At 49.5% G+C, this 23634-nt stretch overlaps 1 protein-coding gene across 1 annotated transcript in view; it reads left to right on the forward strand.

The window, feature by feature from the left end:
- The first annotated feature begins 556 nt into the window (after positions 1-556).
- CDR2L (cerebellar degeneration related protein 2 like) overlaps positions 557-23634 on the forward strand; it is a 34530-nt gene continuing 11452 nt past the window's right edge. The window contains exon 1 of the mRNA XM_006136407.5: positions 557-1169. Within this exon, the coding sequence (XP_006136469.2) occupies positions 1091-1169 (79 nt within the window). The 5' untranslated portion in view covers positions 557-1090. The remainder of the gene's footprint in view (positions 1170-23634) is intronic.

Here is a 23634-nt window from a genome sequence, read left to right on the forward strand (position 1 = left end):
GAAGCGCCCGGCCGGCAGCAACCCGTAGCACGCCTCTTCCTCGTGCCACGTCTTGCAGCCACCACAGCTGCTGCCAGTGGCCCGGTCTGTCCCGGGCAGGAGCCTGGTTGGCGGCGTGTCGAGTCAAACGCCCTTCCCTCCGCTGGGGAGAAGCCCCGCAGCCCAAGAGAGCCCGGCGCTTTCCCTTCCCTTGCAGCACACGCGTCCCACTGCCTGCAAAACACACCGCCAGCTGGAGCCAACCCCCCTGTCCCTAATGGGCATAGTCCCGCGTCGCCTGCTTGGCACGATTCCGGGCTCGGCCCCTGCTCCGGGTATCTCGCAGGCGGGGGGGCTTGGCACGCCTCAGATCCGCCTCGCTACACTGCAGCTGAAATTCCTCTGATGAACGTGCGGGGCTTGGGGTGGAATTGGAAGAGACACCCCCCCCCCCCCTCCCCTCCTCTCCGCTTTTCGCCTGGTTTTCATGCAGCAGTACCAGGCTAGAGGTCTCCACCGAGCTGCAGGAACAGGAACTAGCTGCCTGGGAAGGTTCCTCTTTCTTTTGTGCATCACTCAGATATCCCGGTCAAAAAAAAAAAAAAAAAAAGCCACCCACCACCCCTGCAGTCTCCAGGCTCCTAGTTAATCCATCCAGAGCCGCCCCTCCGGACAGTCGGACCGGGAGCAGAGGGGGAAGGAAAGGGACGCCTGCCACGTCTCAACCCCCCGCCCCCTTTGGTCCCCCCCCTTCCAAGGGCAGATGGAGACAGAGCGAGGTGATGCAAGAGCGGAGCGCGCACTTGGAGCCTGGTACCAGCAGTAGCCGCACAGTCCCCAGGACAGCTGCATTGTCCCAGCCTCAGTTCTGCATCAGCGGACAGTACTGGCCAATCTCAGCCCTGCAGCCTGGCCCCCGGCCCCGGCCCGCCTCTGCAAGCGGAGCCTTGATCCACTAGAGTGCACCCCCCTCTCCCGTTAGTCCTTAACGCTCCCGCTGCAGCAGTAGCCCCTCCGTGCCCCCAGCCTCTCGTGGGCTCCCGGCTGTGGAGTTTTTTGTTTGCTTGGCTGGTTTTGAATGCTGCGTGTCCTTCTGGGCGGCGGGTGCTAAATGCTGAGCGCTGACAGGATGGAGGAGTTTCCAAGTGAGGAAGAGGAGCCCTGGTACGATCAGCAGGACCTGGAGCAGGGTAAGGAAAGGTGTGAACCCACACCCGAGCCGGGGGGACCTTTGTGAAGTGCAGCCTGCGGACATGCTGCAGAGAGGGGAAGGAGGGGGGAAGCAAACCCTCGTTCTATAGGAAAAAATGGTCTGCTCTTGTTTTGATCTCTCATCAACTCTGGTGCCTGTAAGATACCAGGCTCTGTTAGGAACGCTAAATGTAATCATAGCTGGGTTGCTTAATAGCTCATGAGAAGAGCCAATGTAAAGTTCAAACCTTGGCTAAAGTGAGTCAAATACTGCTCAGTAGGCAGGGATGTCAAATCTAGTGGAACTCCATACACTACAGTGGAGTTATACTGGTCTCAACCTGGCAAGGGCTGAATCCAGACCAGAAAGTTATAAAACTTGGAGTATCTAATCTAAGGCTTAAACAGTCTAATTTAGAGAGAGGCAGGAAAGGCAGTTCAAACAAAAATCAGAAATGACATGCAGTAAATTGAGGACATATGGCAAATTTTCCAAAAGTTCCTGCAAGATTTAGGAGCCTACATACAATGGGACTTGGGCTCCTTAGCCATGCAGAGGCTTTTGAAGATTTTACTTATCTGCTTCATAGGCAGGAGAGGACTGGGAGGGGAAGAAACTGCAAACGGTTTTGTTTTATTTTTTTAAGAGAAATCTAACTTCAGTTCTGTAATTTTGTTTTAAACAATAGTCTGTGTTCATAATTCCACCTGGATATTTGCATTTATTACATGCAGTGTTCCTCCTAAAGACTGGGGTGAATATGGTTAGTGGCATTTAGTGTTTCAGGGCTTTTTTTTTTCTCTTATCTTCGTATGCTGGGTCAAACTTCAGTAAATAAATATCTGGGAAAACTGCTCTCCATTTCATAGCATAGATCCAGTGAACTTAACTGGCAAGCTATTATTGATGAAAACCAATTAAACTAAAATAAAGTCACCTATGTAATTGTTTATATTCTATGCATAGATTTCGGTGTTTAATAGTTAACTGCAAATAAATAGGTGATAGGATTGTCCAGATGCATCTGTATTGCTACTGTCAGCCATAACTTCTGTAGGTTGTGTTGTAAACTAAAGTTTTCACAACTTGAGCTGAAGGGTAGGGGCTGAAGAATTAACAACGAAGAAGATAGGGAGCATTCCCAGTCAGTTTCCAACTCTGCTTTCTCAGCTGATGGAAGAGAAATATTGCTGGAAAGCAGACCCTGTTTCACAAAGTATGATGAGTGAACTAAACTGGGACAGGGATGGCCCAGACTAAACAACTGAATAAACACTATGGGTTATTGAATATCCAAGATTTCCTTTATTGGAGATTTCTTCCCATAGCACTTAAGGGATGGAGGCCCTGCTATGGAACAGTGATGCAAATTAAAGAATTAATATAAAAAGCTTAGAACAATGAGGAGTTTGTTTACTTTAGCCTTGTAATTGGCCTCAGTTTCATGAGTCAGCATTTCTAAAGCAGGCCAGATTCACATCTCCATCGTGCTGGTGTAAATCCTAAAGTAACTTCACTGATGCCAGGTTTACATCCACTTAACTGAGATCAGAATCCAGCCTTCGGTTTTTATGGGATGGAAGAAATCAATGTTCATTTGAAGGGTTTGTAGTCTCCCATGAAAGTGAGGGCTAGACACAATATTTAGACGTAAACTAACTCTGAAGGGGAATCAGAGAGGCCTTTAATTGAAATCAATGAAATGGTACTGCAGGGTAATTACAACAGTAATTAATCTGCATGATGCACAAAGCTCTTCAATAAGGACGCTGCTATTACAGCCTTTATGCTACAGCCTAATAACATATGGTAAAATCTTCAATGACAATGTGCTGATCATGGTGCTGTTAGTTTTTAGGAAGTGACAGGATGGGGGGGGAATATTAGGTGTTATGCATTACTAATAGGATCAGAATGCTAACTGCCCAAGGGTCCAGAAGAAAAGGCAGTGCTTGGCAGAGAGTGAGATTATAAAGGGATATTCTAGGAGACCCAGTTATTTGGGCAAGGTCTGGGAGGGCTAAAGCGTGAGGAGGAAGCTGGATGAACCAGTTGGTTGCTGGGATTTCATCACGATTTAGCAATGTCATCAAATATTTATTAAATTTATACCCAAAACTGTTTGCTAAGCAACGGGCAGCTTAACTAGGAGCTCTGTGATGCTTATGTTTATTAACTACTTCTGTGCCAATAAGCATGTAGTGTAAACCATTGCTGTTCTAGCTACCTTCTTCTTTTCCTCCATGGCCTCTGATGCCCTCAGTACTTTACAAATGTGACTGAAATGATGGGGGGATTTTCTGTCAAAAATAGATCATTTTCTTTCTGAACCACTCTAATTATCAACCAGGTGCCATGGGATGCCAATGTATCAGAAGATTCAGTCTCTACCCCAATGGAGCTTGTAGCACGTGTGTACTTCACACACAGACAAAATAGATCTGATGCATTTAGCTGGTTTCCTTGCAGGATGGTCTAAGGTGCTGTGCTAAAGTCACCGTCCCCCCCAGAGGTATAGCTTCAATTTCCAGCCATGAAACCTGACAACTTGTAAAGTCCAACACCAGAAGTGAGATGGATCAGAGGATCTAATTGGACTGTTTCATTCCTATGTTTCTGGAGATGCCTTAGTGTTTGTTTGTTTTTTTAAAAGAAAAGAGCAATGCTGACAAAACAATGCTACTGATTTCTGGATTGTGCCTCTCCAATTCCAGCAATTTTTCCTTTAAAATGGTCTTAACACAAACAATATTCCATAAAAGGATACACATAGTATGAGCTCAATTTAGATACAGCATCATTTTAGATGGGCTGGGGAAAGGCATATTAGGACAGGTGTTTTTGTGACTAAGAAATTGATAACACAAGAGTGTATGGATAATTAAGTCCCAGAGAACTATGAGCCTTTCCCCAGCAGCTGGAAAAATGATGTGGTTGAAGTGACCTCGTGCTCCATGGAATGTCCGGGCTGAGAGAGCTCCAGCGCATAAGGATCAGCTGGAATTAGGAAATGCAACCTGGAGAGAATAAAGGGAGCCTTTTTCCATTCATTAAAATAGCATTTGCATTAAAAAACAACACACACACTCAAAATAAATTGAATTCAAACTAAATTGACACTGGATCCACCCGCTCTTTCTACTTGCCGTGTAGGGTTCCTTCACCTCCCAAACTCCCTTTTTGCTCTCCCTGCTCCTTAGAGACCTGCAGCTCCCCCAGTGGACTCCCTGGTCATTCTCTCCCAGCTTCCCTTTTCCCAGAGAGAGGCCCACTGACATGAAGGGCCACTCGCATGGCCCATTCATTAGCTGATGTTGCCTATCACTGCCCTATATATTGCTGTGGACCCAGACATCCCTTATCCAGACCCCATCCCACCTCCCTCCTTTCAGGGCATGCCTTATCCTGCCTTCCTAATGCCAGAGCCTGCTCCATCCCTGGGGAACTGGTGTTGGCCCCCCCCAGTGACTACCTGAGTGGGCGCCGGGGGAGGGAGGATGGAACTTGAATACCCCACACCCAAATGCCTTATCCACTAGGCCACTCCAGAACAGATCAGAGTCTGAGGGTACGTCTAGACTACAGGGTTTTGTCGAGGGAAGTTTTGTCGACAGATACTGTCGACAAAACTTGTCGACATAGAGCGTCTAGACACATTCAGTTTTGTCGACAAAGCAAGCTGCTTTGTCGACAAAGCCCTGTAGTCTAGACGCAACCCTACAGGCAATAACACCTTCTGTCGACAGAACTCTCTCGACAGAAGGTGTTATGCCTCGTAAAATGAGGTTTACCAGCGTCGACAAAACTGCTGAGTTCTGTCGACGTTATGTCGACAGAACTCAGCGGTAGTGTAGACGCAGGTATAGTTTTGTCACAAAAGTCCACTTTTGTCGACAAAACTCAGTAGTCTAGACACACCCTTAGATCAGAGTCTGCATTAACTAACAAACATAGCTCCTGCTGTGCCTAGGAGACCCCACCCTCAGTTTTCTGTCATAGTCTGCATTAAAATTTGGAGGGCCATAAAGCTGCAACTAGCAATCAGTTCATTCAGGCACGAACTAATCACTGTACTGTGATGCACAGGCCATTCCCACGTTCCACCCCTCCTGATGCAACACCCCTGGCTGCACAGCTTTGGAGAGAAGTGGCACTGTGATCACCTGATACCCTGGACTGCAGTGGTTGTTTCCCCCAAAGCCACACGGTTGGAAGGACCCAAGATCACTCTGCAGTATCTGAGGCTTTTATTTATTTATAAGTATGACACTGAGCGTGTCTTTGGGTAATGGAACATTTTCAGTGACTAATTGCTGAGCCACTCGGAAATCAGATGCTTAAAAAAAAAAAAAATAAGCACAGCACACAGGAAGGCCAGCTAAGATGTGGAAAAGAGAGTACATGTAGCTCTGCATCTCTGCTGGGCACAATTGAGATTCTCCAAACCTGAAAAGTTCCCCGAATTAAAACCCTCAAGTCAGCTGTAAAAGGCAGGACACTGGGGAGAAGAAGGACCTCACATAGAATTTGCTTAGGAATCTCCTTTCATAATCCCACACCATCTGCTTAAACTCAGGCACATATTTCCAGATGTGGGAGGCAGTGGAATAGGAGAAGAAAACCAGATGGATTCTCTACATCTCCAGCCCAGCTGACCAGAGGTATTTCTTCTTGGCTAAGCTGTGTCTGGAGGATTTGCTGTATAAACTCCAAAGGACATTCCAGCCATAGCAGGCTATATTACTGCTGGGTCTAGGAAAGTCAGAGCCTAAGAACAACCAACTATTTAGCAACAGCCCAATCAATCTGATGCACCGTTTTCCCACAGACATGACTTTAGTTCTTCATGCTTGTCTCGGTACCAGAGTTGGCCAGTGACAGGGGGATGCATTTTATCCAATGTGGCAGGCTGAGGGGGAAGCCAGACAGAAGGCAAAAAGCCTAATCTTGCTCCCACTAAGAAGAGAGGTTCCAGGTTGACTTTCTACTTGAGGTGGGGATCAGGCCCCAAGTTAGAAACAAGGCAAGCTGGCCAAGAAAAAAAAACTAATTCTAATTACAACATTTAATTAATATTTAAACAAATATTACAATGAAAATGTGGGTTGAATCCTGCTAAGTTCTCATTAGTGATCAGATCCTTTACACTGAATGGGACAGATATTTACCATGTGTACACCTCACTTGTTCACGTTCAGAGTTCAGCCGCCTCCATTGCTGCCAGAGTTTTAAATGAGGAAGGGTGGGGGAAGCAAGATCTCTTCCCTCACCCCCTCATCTCCATTTGGAAGCCCCTCAGCATACATTTATTTCTGACTCGTGGGACTTAATGCAGCTTTGTGACTGCAAGGAAAGCAGCTTTCTGCTAGAGCTGCACTGCCAGTTAGACACACACAGAAAATCTACACCGCCCAGGGCTGTAAGGTGAAGTGCTGTAACAATGTGCCTTCTCTTCTCAAACCCAAGCAGTCTCTTGGGCTTAGCTGCAGATTCTGGTATTACATTTGCTCTTTCATCCATGCACTTTGGAAAAGGTCCTGGAGGAGAAAGAGCTCAGGGCCTCACATTTCTGATCCTTGCCCTACCCCAGGTTTTTTTAAGCAAATTTAGTTTTTGTAGAAGAGACCGAATACCTCTGTATCTATGCAATAGGCCATATCCTCTAATGGTGTACATCAGCACACCTCCTCTGACGTCAGGTATCCATAGGTACAGGGAATTCTGCAGCACTCCCAAGTTTTGCACCCGCCTTCTCCACACTAAAGGGGCCCTCCTGCTGACCGGCCAACAGCTTTGTCAGCCACGGATCCCAGCCTCCAGGCAGCCCTGCCAGGTCTCTAGGGTCCCCTCTAATCTTTTCCTTCCATGAATACATTTTTGTAGGTGCACCAAGGCATACACGGCAGTGCACCACCAGGAGAAACACAAATCAAGCTGTGAGTGCTCTGCTAATCAGCTGAGCAGCATTTGAATCTCGGAGCAACTGCACAAGCACACAGCTTATAGGGGGCACTACTCCCGGCCCCACTGACTTTGCCACTACCCACCAGCTCTCAGGGTCCCCTTGTCCACTGGCCCCACCACCACAGGCTCTGCAGCCTGCCAGCCCTGGTGTCCAGGCCACTGGTTCTGGAAGCTCTGCAGCCACCTGGAGTCCTGCCACTGGTCCAGGACTCTGCTCCTGGCCTCAGCCCAGGGCTCAGCGGTTACCCCCAGCTGGGGCTCCAACCAGAGGGTAGAGTTGCCAAGCTTCCTGGACCATACAGTCCATATACTGTTGCCACTAATGTCATCCAGTCAGGAAGAGCTGGCAACCATCAGAGGGGAATGAGATAGATGCAAGGGAGGGGATGTAACCCTAAAAAATTGTTCCCAAACCACTGACTTTATCAATTTGCCCCAGTCAGGGATCTGACCTGCAGGGTCCAGGAGGGCCAATAACAGTACCAGCTTCCTCTGAACAGTCCTAGAATTGTGCCTCGATCTAGGAATGAGAGGGTTCAGTCTCCCAGCCCATTCCGTTGTCTCTGACCTCTGTGCCAGTTACAGCAATATTGTTAAGAGTAGATGTCACCATGTGGTGCAGTTACACTTAGTCTGACAAGTTCTTTTTCTAAGTATGCCAGCAAATGTCCAGTCTTGGCAAGACATGCGGAGTTGTTGTTATCTTGATGTTGCAAGGGTCTATGGAAATGCAGTGGTCCATGGAGGTAGAGCTCGTGCAAGCAGCAGAAGAATTTGCTCTCTGCCTTGGGCTCTAGTTAGTCTGTTCCTGAGGCAGCCCTACTCCCTGAACACTGATGTTGGACAGAGACTCCTGAAAGAAGGTGTTGCCCTGCATGTTGTTTCTGTCCACCTCTGTTCCAAGACTGGTATGTGTGTGAAAATAAAACAAGTTGCCCTGAGAATGTGCCCACTCTCTGCATCTGGGAAACCAAAGAGCAAGGCACAGACATCTGTCATCATAAGGGACAATAGTATTGGAAGGGCTGACCATGTTTTCCTTATGTGGATGCCAGTCTCGCAGTGAAAGGGCAAATTGCACTTAATATCCTTTCTTTGGTTTAGGGCACCCACTTAGGTCTCTGGTCTTTTGCTTTCATCTCTCTCAGGGTGAAATCCCATGATGCTCCTGCTTCTAGACTGGTGCTGAATGACAGCAATGTATGTACCAATTATGTACTCCTGGCTGGACTTGGCACTTCTGGTTGCAAAACAATGTATTGTTCAATCTGAACTGTAGAAACACAGCCCAATACAAGGGAAAAGGGTTTTTAAAGCAACCAAAGATCTCTAAACACCTCTCTCATCCAGAGTCTTGGGCAGGCTAAACAGTCCTTTGTCCGAATTTTCCTGCACTTGTATCCTCCTTGTGCAACCCCCTGCCTGCACTCTTGATGAACAGGTCCAGTGAGCTCAGTGGGGTGTCCAAGGTAGCACTGCAAAAAGAAACTGGCTATAGCACTGTCCCTCAGGGTGGAAATGGGTAGCTATTTGAAACCATTGTCCTCTTTCCTGTGTACACGCTGTCAACCTCTTCTTGAATTAACTCCTTGTACTCACACAATAATCCCTTCTTAACAACAGCCAGACTCAGCCCGAGGAAAAATTCTGCATAGCTCAAAAGCTTGCCTGTCTCGCCAACAGAAGTTGTTCCAATAAAAGATAACCTCACGCACCTGGTCTCCCAATATCCTGGGACTGACGTGGCTACAAGAAGGCTGCAAACAACAATCTGACAAACATACAGCATTCATGTTATTACTGGCAGCTCCATCACAGCATGTCCACCAGGAACTGGGTTGAGAGCACTAATTCATTTCATATAGGTCACTCAATAGCCTCCAGCTGATGATGACTTTCTGATACTAATTGCTAGGCTGCGTTTCAACTATCTATTGTGGTGTTTTTCAACTTGTGGTTGATGGGCTCCTGGGGGTTCGCAGATATGTGTAAGGGGTCTGCACCTCCATTTGAAATTGTTTAGGAGTCTGAAAAAAAAAGTTGCTGTAAATACAAATGGCTTTAGAATCTATTCCCTACCCCAGAACAACCTATGCTAGGAAAATTGTCCGTGGCCTGAATTGGGAGGCACAGGTTCGATGGGGGTAAGGACCCTCCAGTCCAGAAAAGAGGAAAAGATTCTGGCCCATATACCCCCCCCCCCCATATAGTCTTTTTTCCTCTGCTGGCCATTGACTGTAGCTTTGGACGAATGGGACTTCTAGACACTGGCTATGGGGCTGTGAAAAGACAGAGAACAAAGGAAATAAATTACAGGCAACAACATGACCAAGACGTGTGTACTGTTTCTTTAAAAGTAATGCAAGAAGCCAGGCACGAGGGGCAATTCCAGGCAGATTTCTCTCTACTACACCACAGAGTGATGGTAAAGTAGGGATAATTCTGTTTTCTTCTGTTACAGTTTAGGTTTGGCATTAACAGACTACATCGGAAGGGCTGCAGCTGGAGTGGCGTGGGTGTCAGTGTGGTCACTCCTCAAGAGGCCAGCCACTGACTGCTCTGTATCCATTGCCCCCTTCCGCAAGGATGCTGCTCAGAGGCATGGAGCCAACTCTTGTGGATTAAATGGATGGCAATGACAATAGGGATGGTGGCGATGGCCGGGGAGATCAGGAAGCACTGGAAGGCCTCAAATCTATGAAGTAGGAGGGAAGGAAGAATGTGCAAAATGCTTGTGTAGCCGGCAAGAGGCATAAGTACAGTATAGGCATGACTCTCCTTTAAAACCAGTGCAACACCATTGTCTGCCTGCTTTCACCAGTGTAAGGGACGGGAGAATCAGATTGTCATTGGGCAGCTGGTCCCAGTAAATGAAGCTGATCCCTCTGCCAGGACAAGGGGTTCCATTTGGCGAGTTAAGAGGGTGGGGCAGCACTGGGGGCACTAGAAAGCCGGGGAGTTGCAAGGGGCTCTGAGGAGACTGGTTCAGTCAGGAAGGGCAGGTGAGAGCTGGTTCGTGGGTGGCATCTGCCAGCCTACGAGCCGGGGCTGGAGAGAGCAGAAGGCAGCAATAAGAGTTGCCTGTGGGCTTTAAGTGGGAGCCAACGGCCACAGAGATCTGAAGGTGGAAGAGCAGCAGAGGTGCTTGCCCACTGTCATCTGCACACCCAGGCAGCTGGACACAGGCCCAGGGGAGCGAGGAGGCTCCCAGCAGAGCAGCTGTGGTGGTTCCCACTGGGAAGAGCAGTATTGTATTCCAGTTTGAAGGTCTGAGGTGGCTGAGCAGGTCTAGGGACAGGAAAAGTCTGACAGTCTGGGGAGCGACAACAGGCTGTGCTGAAGAGCAGCAGTGTGGTGAGGGACCCCAGGGCCATATTTGCTGCTGGGGAAAATACAGGACTGTGCTTGTAGGGCTTTTGTTATGATTTATACGCACAGGAGGCAGATAAGACAAATGGACTGTTTCTGGGGACAGTGAGGCAGGTGCCCTTGTCACATGGCAGCTGATCACACAGCAAGATGCTCCAAGCCAGGCCACCTTTTCACACAGATCCTTAGTAATTTACACTGAAGGCATCTCCCTGGAGAATTTGTCATTCTTCCCCTTTCACTGCAGAGCTTCCTGGAGGAGGGGACTGCGCAAGAAAGTTTCAGCATCCTTGTCTCCTCTTATCTCTGGGGCAGCTTAGGCTTTTATTTATCTATGAAACATTTTATGGTAGGTGCCTGATAATGGAGACACACAGTGACCAATTCCTGAGCCCTTTTGAAACCACTGTGCCTAAAAGACAAACACAGGCGAGAGGCTGTGACAAAGAAGCTGTTTAGATAAGAGGTGGAGCATGGCACGGAAACACACTGGGTCCAGTCATGCTCCCATTAGAATCAGTGGCAACACAGGGTGCCTACTCTGAGAGCAGAATTTGGCCTACTAAGTTTATATACAGGTGTTTACACAGGCACTCACAAGGAGAGATAGAGAAGAGCCTTATGATAGGTTAGCTGATGGAAAGTCACCTGTGACCTTGAAGGGGGATTTCTGCATTGGGCAGAGAGTGCATGGAGGGAATATAGGTAGAAGAGAAGAAAGAGACACTAATGGAGAGGAGGAAGAATCTATTTCTCTTCGCCCTTAGCAAAAGGAGAGAGATAGGGAAGTAATATAAAGAAGGATAAATTATGGGGAAGGAATGTTAGATTGCAAGGGAGTGAACAGATGCTAGAAGAGTTGGAGGGGGCACCAAGCTGCCACTGTGATGTGTAAATTGTAATTCCCCAGCAGCCTTGCCCCTGTGCCTGGGGGGAGGAGGGGGAAGATTGCCGTTTTCCATGGGTGGAGCATGGCATCTTAGGAGCTGCCTGAACTACAGCAGCTATGCCAGACAGAAAGGGTTTCCCTCTTGCTGTAGTAAATCCCACCCCTCCGGAGGCAATACTGGATCGAGAGAAGAATTTTTCCATTGGCCTAGCAGCAGTTACCTGGGGCATAGGGCAGCTTAACAACATCTCACAGGGTTGTGAGCTGTTCCCAGCCTGAGCAAAAGAGCTAGGTCAGGGGTAGCCAACCTGTGATTCGAGCCACATGTGGGTCTTTACTCACAGAAATGCAGCTCTCAGGGTTACAGCTTGTTTGGAGCCGCATGCCCACTTTGTGCACACGCCCCACTTCCTGGAGGGAGAAGGGCATGGCTGTGGCAACTCCGGTGAGACCCAGGCATTGGGTTAGAACGGGTAGGGGGAAACATTGGGTTGGGGGGGAATCTGGGGGTGCCTGGCTCTGGGGGAGGGATGTGTGGCTCTTTGCACTACTATCCACAGCTCTTTGGCTCTTTGTGTCTAACTGGTTGGCCATCCCTGAGCTAGGTCAACCCCTATTTTATCATAGAATCGAGGGATGTAAATGCTTAACTGGTAAGTCTCACTCTTAATGAGTGAGGCTTACCAGTTCCAGTTAACCAGTAACAGCTGGAGGAGCTCCCCACCTACCCCGGGGCAGGAGGCTGTTCCAGCCCCACGGGGCCTGCTAGAGCAGCTCCTGTCCATGATGGGCTTGGCCAGCCCCCAACCCCGTTGCAGGTTACATGCTGGTTCCCCGGGAGCAGGGCCAGCTGGCTCCACTCCCACAGTGGCTTCGCTGCTGGTGCTGCAGTATAAAGCTTATTTAAGCTTTATGCCACAGAGCCCATAGCTTGTGTAACCGCTATGATTTTTAGCAGTTACATTTCTAAATCCCTAGTAGAATCCTAGAATTGGAAGGAACCTTGAGAGGTCAAGTCCAGTCCCCTGCATTCCTGGCAAGACCAAGCACCATCTCAGACCCTCCCTGACAGGTGTTTGTCCAACCTGCTCTTAAATATCACCAGTGAGATTCCACAACCTCTCTTGGCAATTTATCCCAGTGCTTAATCACCCTGACTGGAAGTTTTTTCCCCCAGTGTCCAACCTAAAACTCCCTTGCTGCAATTTAAGCCCATTGCTTCTTCTCCTGTCATCAGAGGTTAAGGAGAACAATTTTTCTCCTCCTTGTAACACCCTTTTGGCTGCGTCTAGACTGGCAAGCTTTTTCCACAAAAGCAGCTGCTTTTGCGGGAAAACTTCCCAGCTGTCAACACTGGCCGCTTGAATTTCTGCAAAGAACACTGACTTCCTACTGTCTGAAATCAGTGCTTCTTGCAGAAATACTATGCTGCTCCTGTTCGGGCAAAAGGGCCAGTGTAGACAGCTGAGATTTGTTTTGCGCAAAAAAGCCCTGATCGCGAAAATGTCGATCGGGGCTTTTTTTGCGGAAAAGCTTGTGCCAATCTAGATGCTCGGTTCCGCAAATGCTTTTAACTGAAAACTTTTCCGTTAAAAGCATCTGCGGAAAATCATGCCAGTCTAGACATAGCCTTTTAAGTATTTGGAAATTGCCATCATGTTCCCTCAGTCTTCTCTTTTCTAGACTCCCCCCGCTCCCCATCAGTCTGCCACAGCTGGATTGTAGCCTCCCCTCCTACCCGTGCAGCAGCAGGAGGGAGGCTGCCACCAGCCCTTCCTGCGGCCGGATGGGAGCTAGACTGCAGCTCCTGCCCCAGGATCAGGGGTGGGGCCAGGACACTGTGCCAGATGGGGACTAGGCCCCAGTTGGGTAGGGTGTCTGGCCGGGGGATGGGTCAGGAGCAGGCTGGGGGTGTGTGAGGTATTGGCGGTGCAGGGTCTGGGCATGAGGGGGCACTTTTTTCGTGCTGCGCACTGCTCTCAGACACCAGATGTTTTCTTCGCTGCTCCAATAGGGAAGCCGCCTTCAGCCCTGCTTCTACGTCCAGGTCCAGGGCCCAGATGCTCCACAACCCAGTGGGAAACTGCTACCTGCCTCGGGCCAGTGCCTGCCTGGCGCTCCAGCCTCATCCCCCCACCCCCTCCAAGATTATGCCACCGGCTTTCTGCATGGTCAGGAATGGAGGAGAAAGTCCTGAGGCTCCATGCCAGATCCAGCTTGTGGGAAGACCCCCACCCCCCGCAAGATCAGAGCTCCAGCACCGGTTCCAGAGGGGGAGGGGGGAAAAGCGCTGAGGCTACATGCCAAATCCAGCTTGCGCAGTGCGCACACTTTACCACAAGCCAGATCCGGCATGGAACCTCTGGGCTTTCTCCTCTTCCCTCACCCTTGCAAGAAGCTTGTGCTGACACTCTAATCTTGTGAGGGAGAGGGGGCCCCCATGAGGCTGGAGCACCAGGCAGGTGACAGCCTGAGGCAAGTGACAGCAGCTGTTCCCCAGACCCGGAAGTAGAAGCAGGGCTGGAGGTGGCTGACACCGTCATTCCCTGGATCTCCTGGGAGCCAGGGGCCAGCAGGGAGCCCAGGATGCCACCTCTCCCGCCCCCCATGAAGCAGCTGGGGGCACCATGAGCCATGGCTACTGCTTCTGACTCTGCAGAGGTGGGGGGGGGGGAGGGGGGATGTCATCCTGCAGGGGGGAAAAAAAATGTTTATAGAGAGACAAACCCAGTTCTTTCAGTCTTCCCTCATAGGTCATGTTTCTAGCCCTTTAATCACTTTTGTTGCTCTTTAGACTTTTCTCCAGTTTGTCCACATCTTTCATGAGATGTGGCACCCAGAACTGGACACAAGCCTCAGACTGTGGTGGAGACTTCATGGTAGCCTGTCACACACAAGCTTGAAGCACCTTGCATTGTCCGTTGTTGGAAGAGAGGAAACTGGTCTAGATGGACTGTTGGCCATACTGGGTCAGACCGTTACGTTCAGCACAGGTCCCAGCTGCCCAAGCCGCTCTCCAACTGCCATCAGCTGCTCTTTGTGGGCTGCCCTGGCTCCCACTCCTGGCAAAGTGGAGGTTGTAGCCTGCTCCTCCGCGGATATTCAACTGCCAGCAGCCTCCGCCATGGCGACTGAGAGATAATGGAATCCAACCTGGAGGCTACATAACAGGCAGGGGGCAGAAAGAGAAGTGATGCAATGGAAAGAAAGGAAATGACAAAAGAAAGAAATCCCAGCAAATCTCATTAGATTTGCAATAACATCCATACACATCACGCTTGTTTGTTGTTATTATAACCCATTTGAGATGGAGGGATGTTATGGGGAGTTGGCTCGGTCTCCCCAGTGGATTTCATGACTAGAGCTGGTCAGAACCCTTCCACTGTGCAAAGACTTATCAGTTCCTATGAGGTTTTTGTTGGGGGGGGGAGGGAGAGAAGAGGGAGAAGGAAGAGAAAAAACTCTGGACATAGCCTGGTGGTTACAGTGATCTGGGATGAAAAACTGTTCTGAAGTAGGTAAAGCAAGGACTTCATCCTGAATTGAACACAGCCTAGTCCAGGAGACATACAAACCCTTTCCCAAATTAGAAAGCTTGGCGTTCAAGCCACACCCCAGACATTTCATTTTTCAGACACCAAAGGTGTTGGTGTCATTCCAATGCAAAAAACTCATCCAAATCTCAAAGCCTCCAAAGTTGTTATGGCACAGAATTGTCATGCCCCTCTCTGGCTGTTACTCCACCTGTCCCTGCCTCATAAAAAGATATTTCTGCAGGGCAGTTATTTTGTCTTTGAAAGGCATCAGAAAGCACCAAATGTAATTTAAGGAGCAATTCCCCAGGGAAAGCATACCTGAATCACCCTCCCTTTGCAAGAGCTTTATCTACCCCAATGCACACGCTGCAAATTATTCAGCATCTTGCAGGTTGCTGACAGCTGGAGCTTGTTCTTTCTGTACATTGGTGAATTCCATTGTTAAGGTTCCTTAAGATTGCCAAGCTCTTAATGTACAGACTCACTGTATTGCCTGTAGTGGTGCAGCAACCATGCTAATACAATATGCAAAGCGTCACTGGAGCTTATCCTCATTGCAGTGGGCCCCAAATACACAACCCCCCACTAAAATCATTGGGGCAGATCCCCAGTTGCTGTAAATTAGGGTAGTTCTGCTTATTTAGATTTAAAATGATAACATTTATCCAAGGCTGTTCGTGCTCTAATATTGTATTTACTGTGTAATTAGCACTTAATTCTCAACAGCATTCAAATGATCTATGCCACTTACCACCTTTTTCAGCTAGATTGCAGACCCTCAGCCTTCTCCAGAGATGTTCAAGGTTTTTTGCAGTGTGACTTGGACAGGGAATTACTAAATTTGGCTTATTTCACACTGAGGAGGAGAACAAATTCCAGAATCCCCTCATCCTTATAACAAGAGTATCAGCTCAAGTGCCCCCATTTGACCACAGCTGTGGCCACATGGCACGAGGAGAAAGCCAATACCAGGCTATTTAGGACTCTATGCTTCACCTGGAGACCAATAAGTGAACTTAATATCAGAGAAGTAATCCCAGTTTACACCAGCTGAGGATCTGGGCCTTTGATCCCTGTTGTAAATTGCTAATCTTCAACCTAATTCCAAGGTGGGTAAATCTGGCTCATTACAATAAGCAGTGGAGGAACCAGGTAAGAGGTGATTAAAGCTGCCAAGCACCTGCATGTCCCTTTGTCTTCCTTTAGAATTGCAGGGGACTAGCCCTTCTGAAAGTACCAAAAAAGGTTTTACAAGAAGGAGGGAGAAAAAATATTCAGAACCTCTGATGATAGGACAAGAAGCAAATCACTACAAGGGAGGTGTAGGTTGGACATTGGGGAAAACTTTCTAACTATCAGGGTGGTTAAGCATTGGAATAAATGGCCTTGGGAGGTTGTGGAGTGTCTGTCATTGGAGATTTTTAAGAGCAGGTTAGGCAGACATATGTCAGGTATGGCCTAGATCAGGGGTGGCTAACCCATTAAATGAAGAGAGCCGTAACAGCGGCGGAAAAAATTCAAAGAGACACACCAGAATTTGTTTTTTGAGCAGCAATTTTTGTTTAAAAGATGCCATTTTGAATCGCCACACCAGACGGCTCCCCTGCCCCGGTGAGCACAGGAAGCCACGGGCCATTTCTAGGGGTGCAAGGGCAGCTTCCTGAGCTGCGGAGGAGGCTTCGCGAGCTGCACTTTAAGGGGGGAGAAGAGGCATGCGGCTCACGAGCCACGAGTTGGCCACTCTGATCTAGATGGTGCTTGGTCCTGCCATGAGTGCAAGGGACTAGTCTTGATGACCTCTCGAGGCTCCTTCCAATTCTATGAAAATCAGCCACTTTTTATGCAGAGGCTGATTTTTATACCCTAAATAGCTCAATTATCTAACTGTAATGAGAGAATAAAACCACAGCTGTCTGTTCCGTATGACAGGATCAAATCCTCCTGTGTAAGGCCTTATTTATAAGGAACCTAGCATCAGGGAGCAGGCAAAACATCTCTGTACAGCATCAGACCCAAATCCCCCAACCAAACCAATGTCTGTTAGATGTTGATGGAAAATAGCCCTTTGGGGTTGGCCTCTGCTTGGGAGCCTTTTTTTCTCCAGAGACTCAGCCCAGAAGGGCAAGGGGGAGCAATGGTTATTTTAAGCCATCCTTGTGCTCTCCCTACCAGCAGTTGCTGTGCAGGCCAGTGCAGTTAGTGAAAAGCAGAGCAACCAAGAGATGCTTGATTTCTATTCCACGGTGCCTCTGTGTACCAGCTCTCATGTGTCTTAGGCTACACCAGCATACCTGTCAGAAAGAGCCACCCAGAACACCCCTGACATGCGGCCTGATCCACCACCCATTGAAGTCAGTGGAAAGACTCCCAATGCCTGCAGAAGACATAAAGGGGGATTTTCCCCCTAAGGGGTAAAGCCAGCACAATACTCCTTCACTGTCCTCTTTCAGATCCGTGTAGGGGAACATTGAGCATGTGGCTAGAGCTGTCCTGGGCTGCTGCAATAGCCTCGGAGCAGTTTTAACTTATCCCGGAGACTGGAATGTCCCCCGCTTGCCTCCTGAATTCAAGGGAGTGCAGACTAAAGAGGCAGCAGTGAGCTACCTCTCTTACCTGCACTGAGTTCACTTAGCAGTCCCGCAGCATCAGGGCCCCTCTTCCCTGCCCAGTCCCTCCACTCATCCAGCCTTGGCCTTCTTGCTGCCACTTCACACACCCTTATTGCTCATGGGTTAGCCTTCTCCTCTGCAATCAGTGGCATCTGCAGTAACCTCCCTACCTCTCTTAGCCCCAGCGCAAGGCATACCTTTCCTCCTGCGGCTCTCATCTCTGTAGAATAGCCTCGACTCTGAACTCCTATTGAACTCTGTAGCTGTATCACTGAGTTCTCTGGAATGGGCCAAAGGAGGCCCTGCAGATTTAAACTGTGCTGCCCGAACTGCAACAGCCATGTCAGAGCCCTTTACCCAGGCAAAAGGCGAGAGAGCCTTAGCCCTTGTCTGCACTAGACAAGAAATGCTCCTCCCGCCTATGTAACTGCCTGCTAGGCTAATGTAATAAAACGAGCTCAACAGGAGGCTTAGGGCTGATGTCGGCATAGTTAGGATGACGCAGTTGGCTGTCATTCCTGCCACCTGACAAGAAAGCCAGCTCCTGGTCTCTGCTCCAAGTGGGGCTGCCACCCAGGCTCCTGGCTTGAGCTCTTCCTGGGCTCCCCATTGGGAGCCCTGATACCCACTGGAGTTCTGGCTCCCGGTTTCCTGCCAGGAGCAAGGCAGCCAATCAGACTGCCTGTGCAGGTTGACTTATCTTTGTAGTGTAGTAATTAGGGATGTGCACGACTAGCCAAAGGCAGAGGCGCCCTTATCGACTAATTGAATAGTCAATGCAAATTGCATCGACTATGCGATTAGCCAGTTAATCGAAATTTTACATCCCTAGTAGACATAGCACTAGTTTGTATCTGGATTGTTGCGACATAATGCACACTTGCTGAAGGGGTGAGTTATCTTGCACTCTGTGTAGAGTTGTTTGAGTGTAACAGCTAACTCAAGGAGATGTACACAACAGTTCTACTAAATCCTTACATCATATTCTAACCACCCCCTGAAGGACCTGTGGACAAAAATACAACAGGCAGCGAGTTTTCAAGGTCTCAGCAGCTAAGAATAAAGCAATGGGGCATCTGAGTCCCACTGAACAGGAATCAAGGTTGTTCTAGCAGGGAGCGATGAGAAGTAAGATTTTAGGGAGTTGCCTCCAGCTCCCTGCCTGCCTACCTACCCACGTCCATGGCTACGTCTAGACTGGCATGATTTTCCGGAAATGCTTTTAACGGAAAAGTTTTCAGTTAAAAGCATTTTCGGAAAAGAGCGTCTAGATTGGCACAGACACTTTTCCGCAAAAGCACTTTTTGCGGAAAAGCGTCCGTGGCCAATCTAGACGTGCTTTTGCGCAAAAAAAACCCAATCGCCATTTTCACGATCGGAGCTTTTTTGTGCAAAACAAATCTCAGCTGTCCACACTGGCCCTTTGTGCAAAAGTTTGGCGCAAAAGGGACTTTTGCCCAAATGGGAGCAGCATAGTATTTCCGCAAAAAGCACTGATTTCTTACAGTAGGAAGTCAGTGCTTTTGCAGAAATTCAAGCAGCCAGTGTAGACAGCTGGCAAGTTTTTCTGGAAAAGCGGCTGATTTTCCGGAAAAACTGGCCAGTCTAGACACAGCCCATGTGTCTACAATAGCTCTTGGCAGGAGGTAAGAGCATATCTAGAGGCCAACTAAAGTGGATGAGAGGAGCCATAGATGAGGGAAGAACTAAAGCTGAAGCAGTATGGTTAGTGACACTGCGGCTGGTGGGCTACACGTCTGGACGAATGGAGGACTATAGGGTTGAGACAGGTTACAAGTATCAGTGCAGATGATCCTCTTTTCTGTCTTGCCTTGCGTCTCTTGGCTCCTTATCCATGCTCTTTCAAAAGGGGGGCGGGGTGTCATTTTCTGCTTCTGAGCTGTAGAATCTCTTTACAACTCTCCCCAGACGCTGCCTGTTTTCTAGTTCAATTATTGCTGACAGAGTCCTTTAAATTATGATGCAGGATACTCTTCTGCCTAATCCACTTAACTCAACCCGAGCTGATTAAATTGGATGCCATATGGTGGGAAAGCACTGATGTAATCTGCACAGAGGGGGAGTCTCCTGCCTCATTACCTGGAGTGCAGCATGGATTCTTCTCTCTAGGTTTCAATGTGCTGGGGGTGCCTTCCTTGCCAACCAGTTCAGGCTGGACAGATTTGCACCATCAAAAATACATGATATGGAGAAAGATGGGGGATTGCCAGTGGAAAATACAGATAACCACATCCCATGCAACTGAAGAAGCAACTTTCTTTACCCCAGCTGGAATATAACATACCATTCCCCCTCTCCCCCCGTCCTCTGAGGGCAATTGGAAAGCAGAGTCTGTTCTGTGGCTAAAGGAAGGTGAAAAGGTCTTTGTACATGTACCTGTGCCTCTATCTTGATTACATTCATTCCAGTAATTGCAGCCCTCAGACCTGGTCACTCTGTACCGTGCTGATGACTGTAATTAAAAGGTCAGTGCTCAGACTAACCCCCACCATACAGTTCAGTGCTGGAAAGCAGATTCTCAGGGAAAAGGGAGTAGATGTGACTGCTAACCGACCAGAACAGGACAAGAGCCAGAGAGTTAGCCTTGTCTCTCATTTGAGGTCTGCCAGCACAACCAGCCAAGGTTCATCGTCATTTGCCACAGACACACAAACACTCTTCCCCTGTAGGCGCCATTATGTCGACAGATACAACCAGAAAGTGTCAGAAGTAAGGAGTAATATAATAATGCCTTGCACTATCAGTGAAGTATTATTCCTCTGAAGATCCCCTAGCAAGCAGTAGATATGCAAATGGGGAATCTGAAGCACTGAGAAGTAACATGACTTTCCCTAAGTCACATGGCCACTTCGGGGCAAAGCTGGGAAGACACCCCAGGCACCCTGTCTTCCAGGCCATGTCTGCCCCACAAAATTATGTCAACCTTACACTGGCACACAGCCACCACCATTTTTAAACTGCCTGTGTATGCACACACTGGGCTTCTTGTGTTGGCAGTGCACATCCCGCACCAGGAGCGCTGGGATGGACGATATTGTCAGTGAGGGGCATTGTGGGATGGATCCTGAAAGCCAGGAACAGTCCCCATAAGCGATGCAGTGTCTATATTGACCCTGCAGTGACTTCATTACATTGACTGTGTCTCTACACTATTCAGGGAGGTGGTGTTACTAAATCAGCACAGAGAGGCACTTACTTCAACAGAAGCCAAATTTAAGTGAATGAGCTTCCACAACTAGGTTGACACTAGGGTGGCCAACAAGGTCCCTCAAGAATAGAGGATAGTTGCATTTAGTGCATGGTAGGGATGTAAAAGAGAGTCAATTAGCTGACTACCCGATAAGCCTAGGCCTATCTGGTAGTTGAGTCGACTACTCGCATTCTCCCCCCCCCCCTTACTGCCTCTATATCAGAGGCAGCAGGGGAGGAGCAGGAGCCAGTGCTGGGGGGAGCCAGCTTAAAAGCTGGTTCCCCCCAGCACTGTCTCCACGGTGCAGGGGAGGGAGGCAGGGTCAGCAGAGGCACAGCGATACTGTGGCTCTGCCTTTTAAATGTAGAGCGAGCCAGGCAGCTCTTACTACATTTAAAAGGCAGAGCCGCAGCCGTCTGGACCTGGCACAAGCCGGGACTGCTTCAGTCGTGGCTCGCGCCAGGCCCCGAACCTACCTCTGCAGTTTAAATATAGTAGGAGTCAGGCCGCCTGCACGCCCGGCTCCTATTACATTTAAACTGCAGAGCCGCAGCGGCCGTTTATCAACTAATCATGTACTCGATACAAATTGTATTGAGTACACAATTAGTCATTTACTTGCTGCTTAACATCCTTAGTGCATGGGGGCCCAGGGCAGGAGGATGGGGGGGGGGAGTAGGGCAGGGGAGTGTGGGGGCCCAGGGATACATACGGGTGGGGAGGGATAAGGGTGCCATGGGGGGGGGGGCTGCAGCTGCACATACTGGGTCACTGCTGCTCTTCTGACAATCAGAGAGTGAGGGGAAAGTTCACAGCCTGCTGCATTCCTCCTCTGTCCTCCCATTGGCAACTGGGAGCAAGGGGAAGGCACAAGCTGAGCACTTTCCCCTTGTCCCCTGATAGCCAGGGAAAGAGAAACAAGACCTGGTACCTCTGCTGTGCCGGGAGAAGGAGGGGTCTTGGGACTGGGGCAGCCCCCCCACCAGTCCCTTTCACCTGCCTGGCTACCTGTCGCTTAGCAAGGCGACCTGCAGGAGAGCCCCGGGAACCCAGCCTGGCTTGGAGCAGCAGCAGTTCAGCACCCCAGCAAGCCGGCTTCTTCTCACCAGAGTGCCACATCGGTGTGCACCAGCTTACTTTCACCTCTGGTCTCAAGAGAAAAATAGACACACAGGTGTCCTGTTTCGTATCAACAGAGACAGAGTAGCAAAAACCAGGACTGTCCTCTATACAAGAGGACAAATGGCCACCCTAGTTGACACATGGCAGCTTACATTGACCCAATCCACTAGTGCAGAGCAGGCCTCCACCTCCTGCCCTAACGATTAAATGTCACTGCCTCCTAATCACCTGCCAAGTCAAATTACTTCTGGAAGAAGCTGAAAATGTTTTAGGCCACAGCACTTATCCTGAAATTCGTCCTATTTTTTTTAGGGGCCACAGTGGGTGTTATAATGTACTGGGGAATATTAGTGTATCAGGCCCAGCTTCCCATATTCACCAACGCCCACCATTCTACATGAGCCAGATCCCTTCAAAAAATCACGAGACTTTATAAACAATACATTGTTGAGGTTCTTTGTATTTACTTTCTGGTGCTAGAGACTGACGGGGCTACATTTGCAAGGTAATCTCTCCAAACATAAGGGTTAGCGATTCACCTTTTTTAAAGTGAAGCTGAGAGTCTCATATACAGGCAGTCCCCGAATTACGCGGATCCGACTTATGTCGGATCCGCAGTTACGAACGGAGTTCCTCTCCCTGGTCTCCAACAGACCAGGGAGAGGAAGCAAAGCGGCGGAACACGTGGGCAGCGGACAGGGCTGTCCGCTGCCCACGCGCTCCGAGGCTTGGCTCTGCTTTGCCCCCCCCGTCCCCCTGGTCTGCAGACCAGGGGGAGGGGGGGAGGCAAAGCAAAGCCAAGCAGAGCCAAGCCGCGGAGCGCCCAGTCAGCTGACAGCCCAGACGCGTCTGGGCTGGCAGCTGGCAGCGCGCTCCGCGGCTTGGCTCTGCTTTGCCCCCCCCCATCCCCCTGGTCTGCAGACCAGGAGGAGGGGGAGGGGGGGACAAAGCAGAGCAAAGCCACGGAGCACACGGGCAGCGGACAGCCACGGCGCGTCTGGGCTGTCCCCGTGCTCCGTGGCTTTGCTCCAGACACCTGTGGTACAGCAGCTGGGGCGCTGCCAGTTGGTCCCGTAGCGCCGCTCTGGGCGCTACTGGACCAACCGGGCAGCACCCCAGCTGTTCTGCCCCAGGCGTCCTGATTCAGCCACTGCTGGTCAGATTCAGCAGCAGCTGAATCAGGACGCCTGGGGCAGAGCAGCTTGGGGGCTGCTGGGTTGGTCCAGTAGCGCCGAAGAGCGGCGGCACTACTGGACCAACCCAGCAGCACCCCAGCTGCTCTGCCCCAGGCGTCCCCAAGTCAGCCGCTGCTGAAACTGACCAGTGGCTGACTACAGGAAGCCCCTGCCCCGGGCTTCCTGGAATCAGCCGCTGATCAGTTTCAGCAGCAGCTTACTTGGGGATGCCTGGGGTTCTTAAGTTGAATCTGTATGTAAGTCAGAACTGGCGTCCAGATTCAGTCGCTGTTGAAACTGATCAGTTTCAGCAGTGGCTGAATCTGGACGCCAGTTCCGACTTACATACAGATTCAATTTAAGAACAAACCTACAGTCCCTATCTTGTACGTAACCCGGGGACTGCCTGTAATCCCACGGCTCCAGGAGTGGAGGCTTTAAGGAGAATACCAATTCTAGTGAGATTCACAATAATATGGTGAGAGTTTGTGAAGCTGTTACCAGGCTCAGAGCAAAGGGCTTGTTTGTTTTTGCCACGAGGCGGCGGGAGGGCAGGGGGAAGAACAGCGAGCATGTGGGTGACCTGCA

The sequence above is a fragment of the Pelodiscus sinensis genome, chromosome 20, assembly GCF_052426305.1.
Source record: "Pelodiscus sinensis isolate ZL-2025 chromosome 20, ASM5242630v1, whole genome shotgun sequence".
In the NCBI taxonomy this organism is placed as follows: domain Eukaryota; kingdom Metazoa; phylum Chordata; order Testudines; family Trionychidae; genus Pelodiscus; species Pelodiscus sinensis.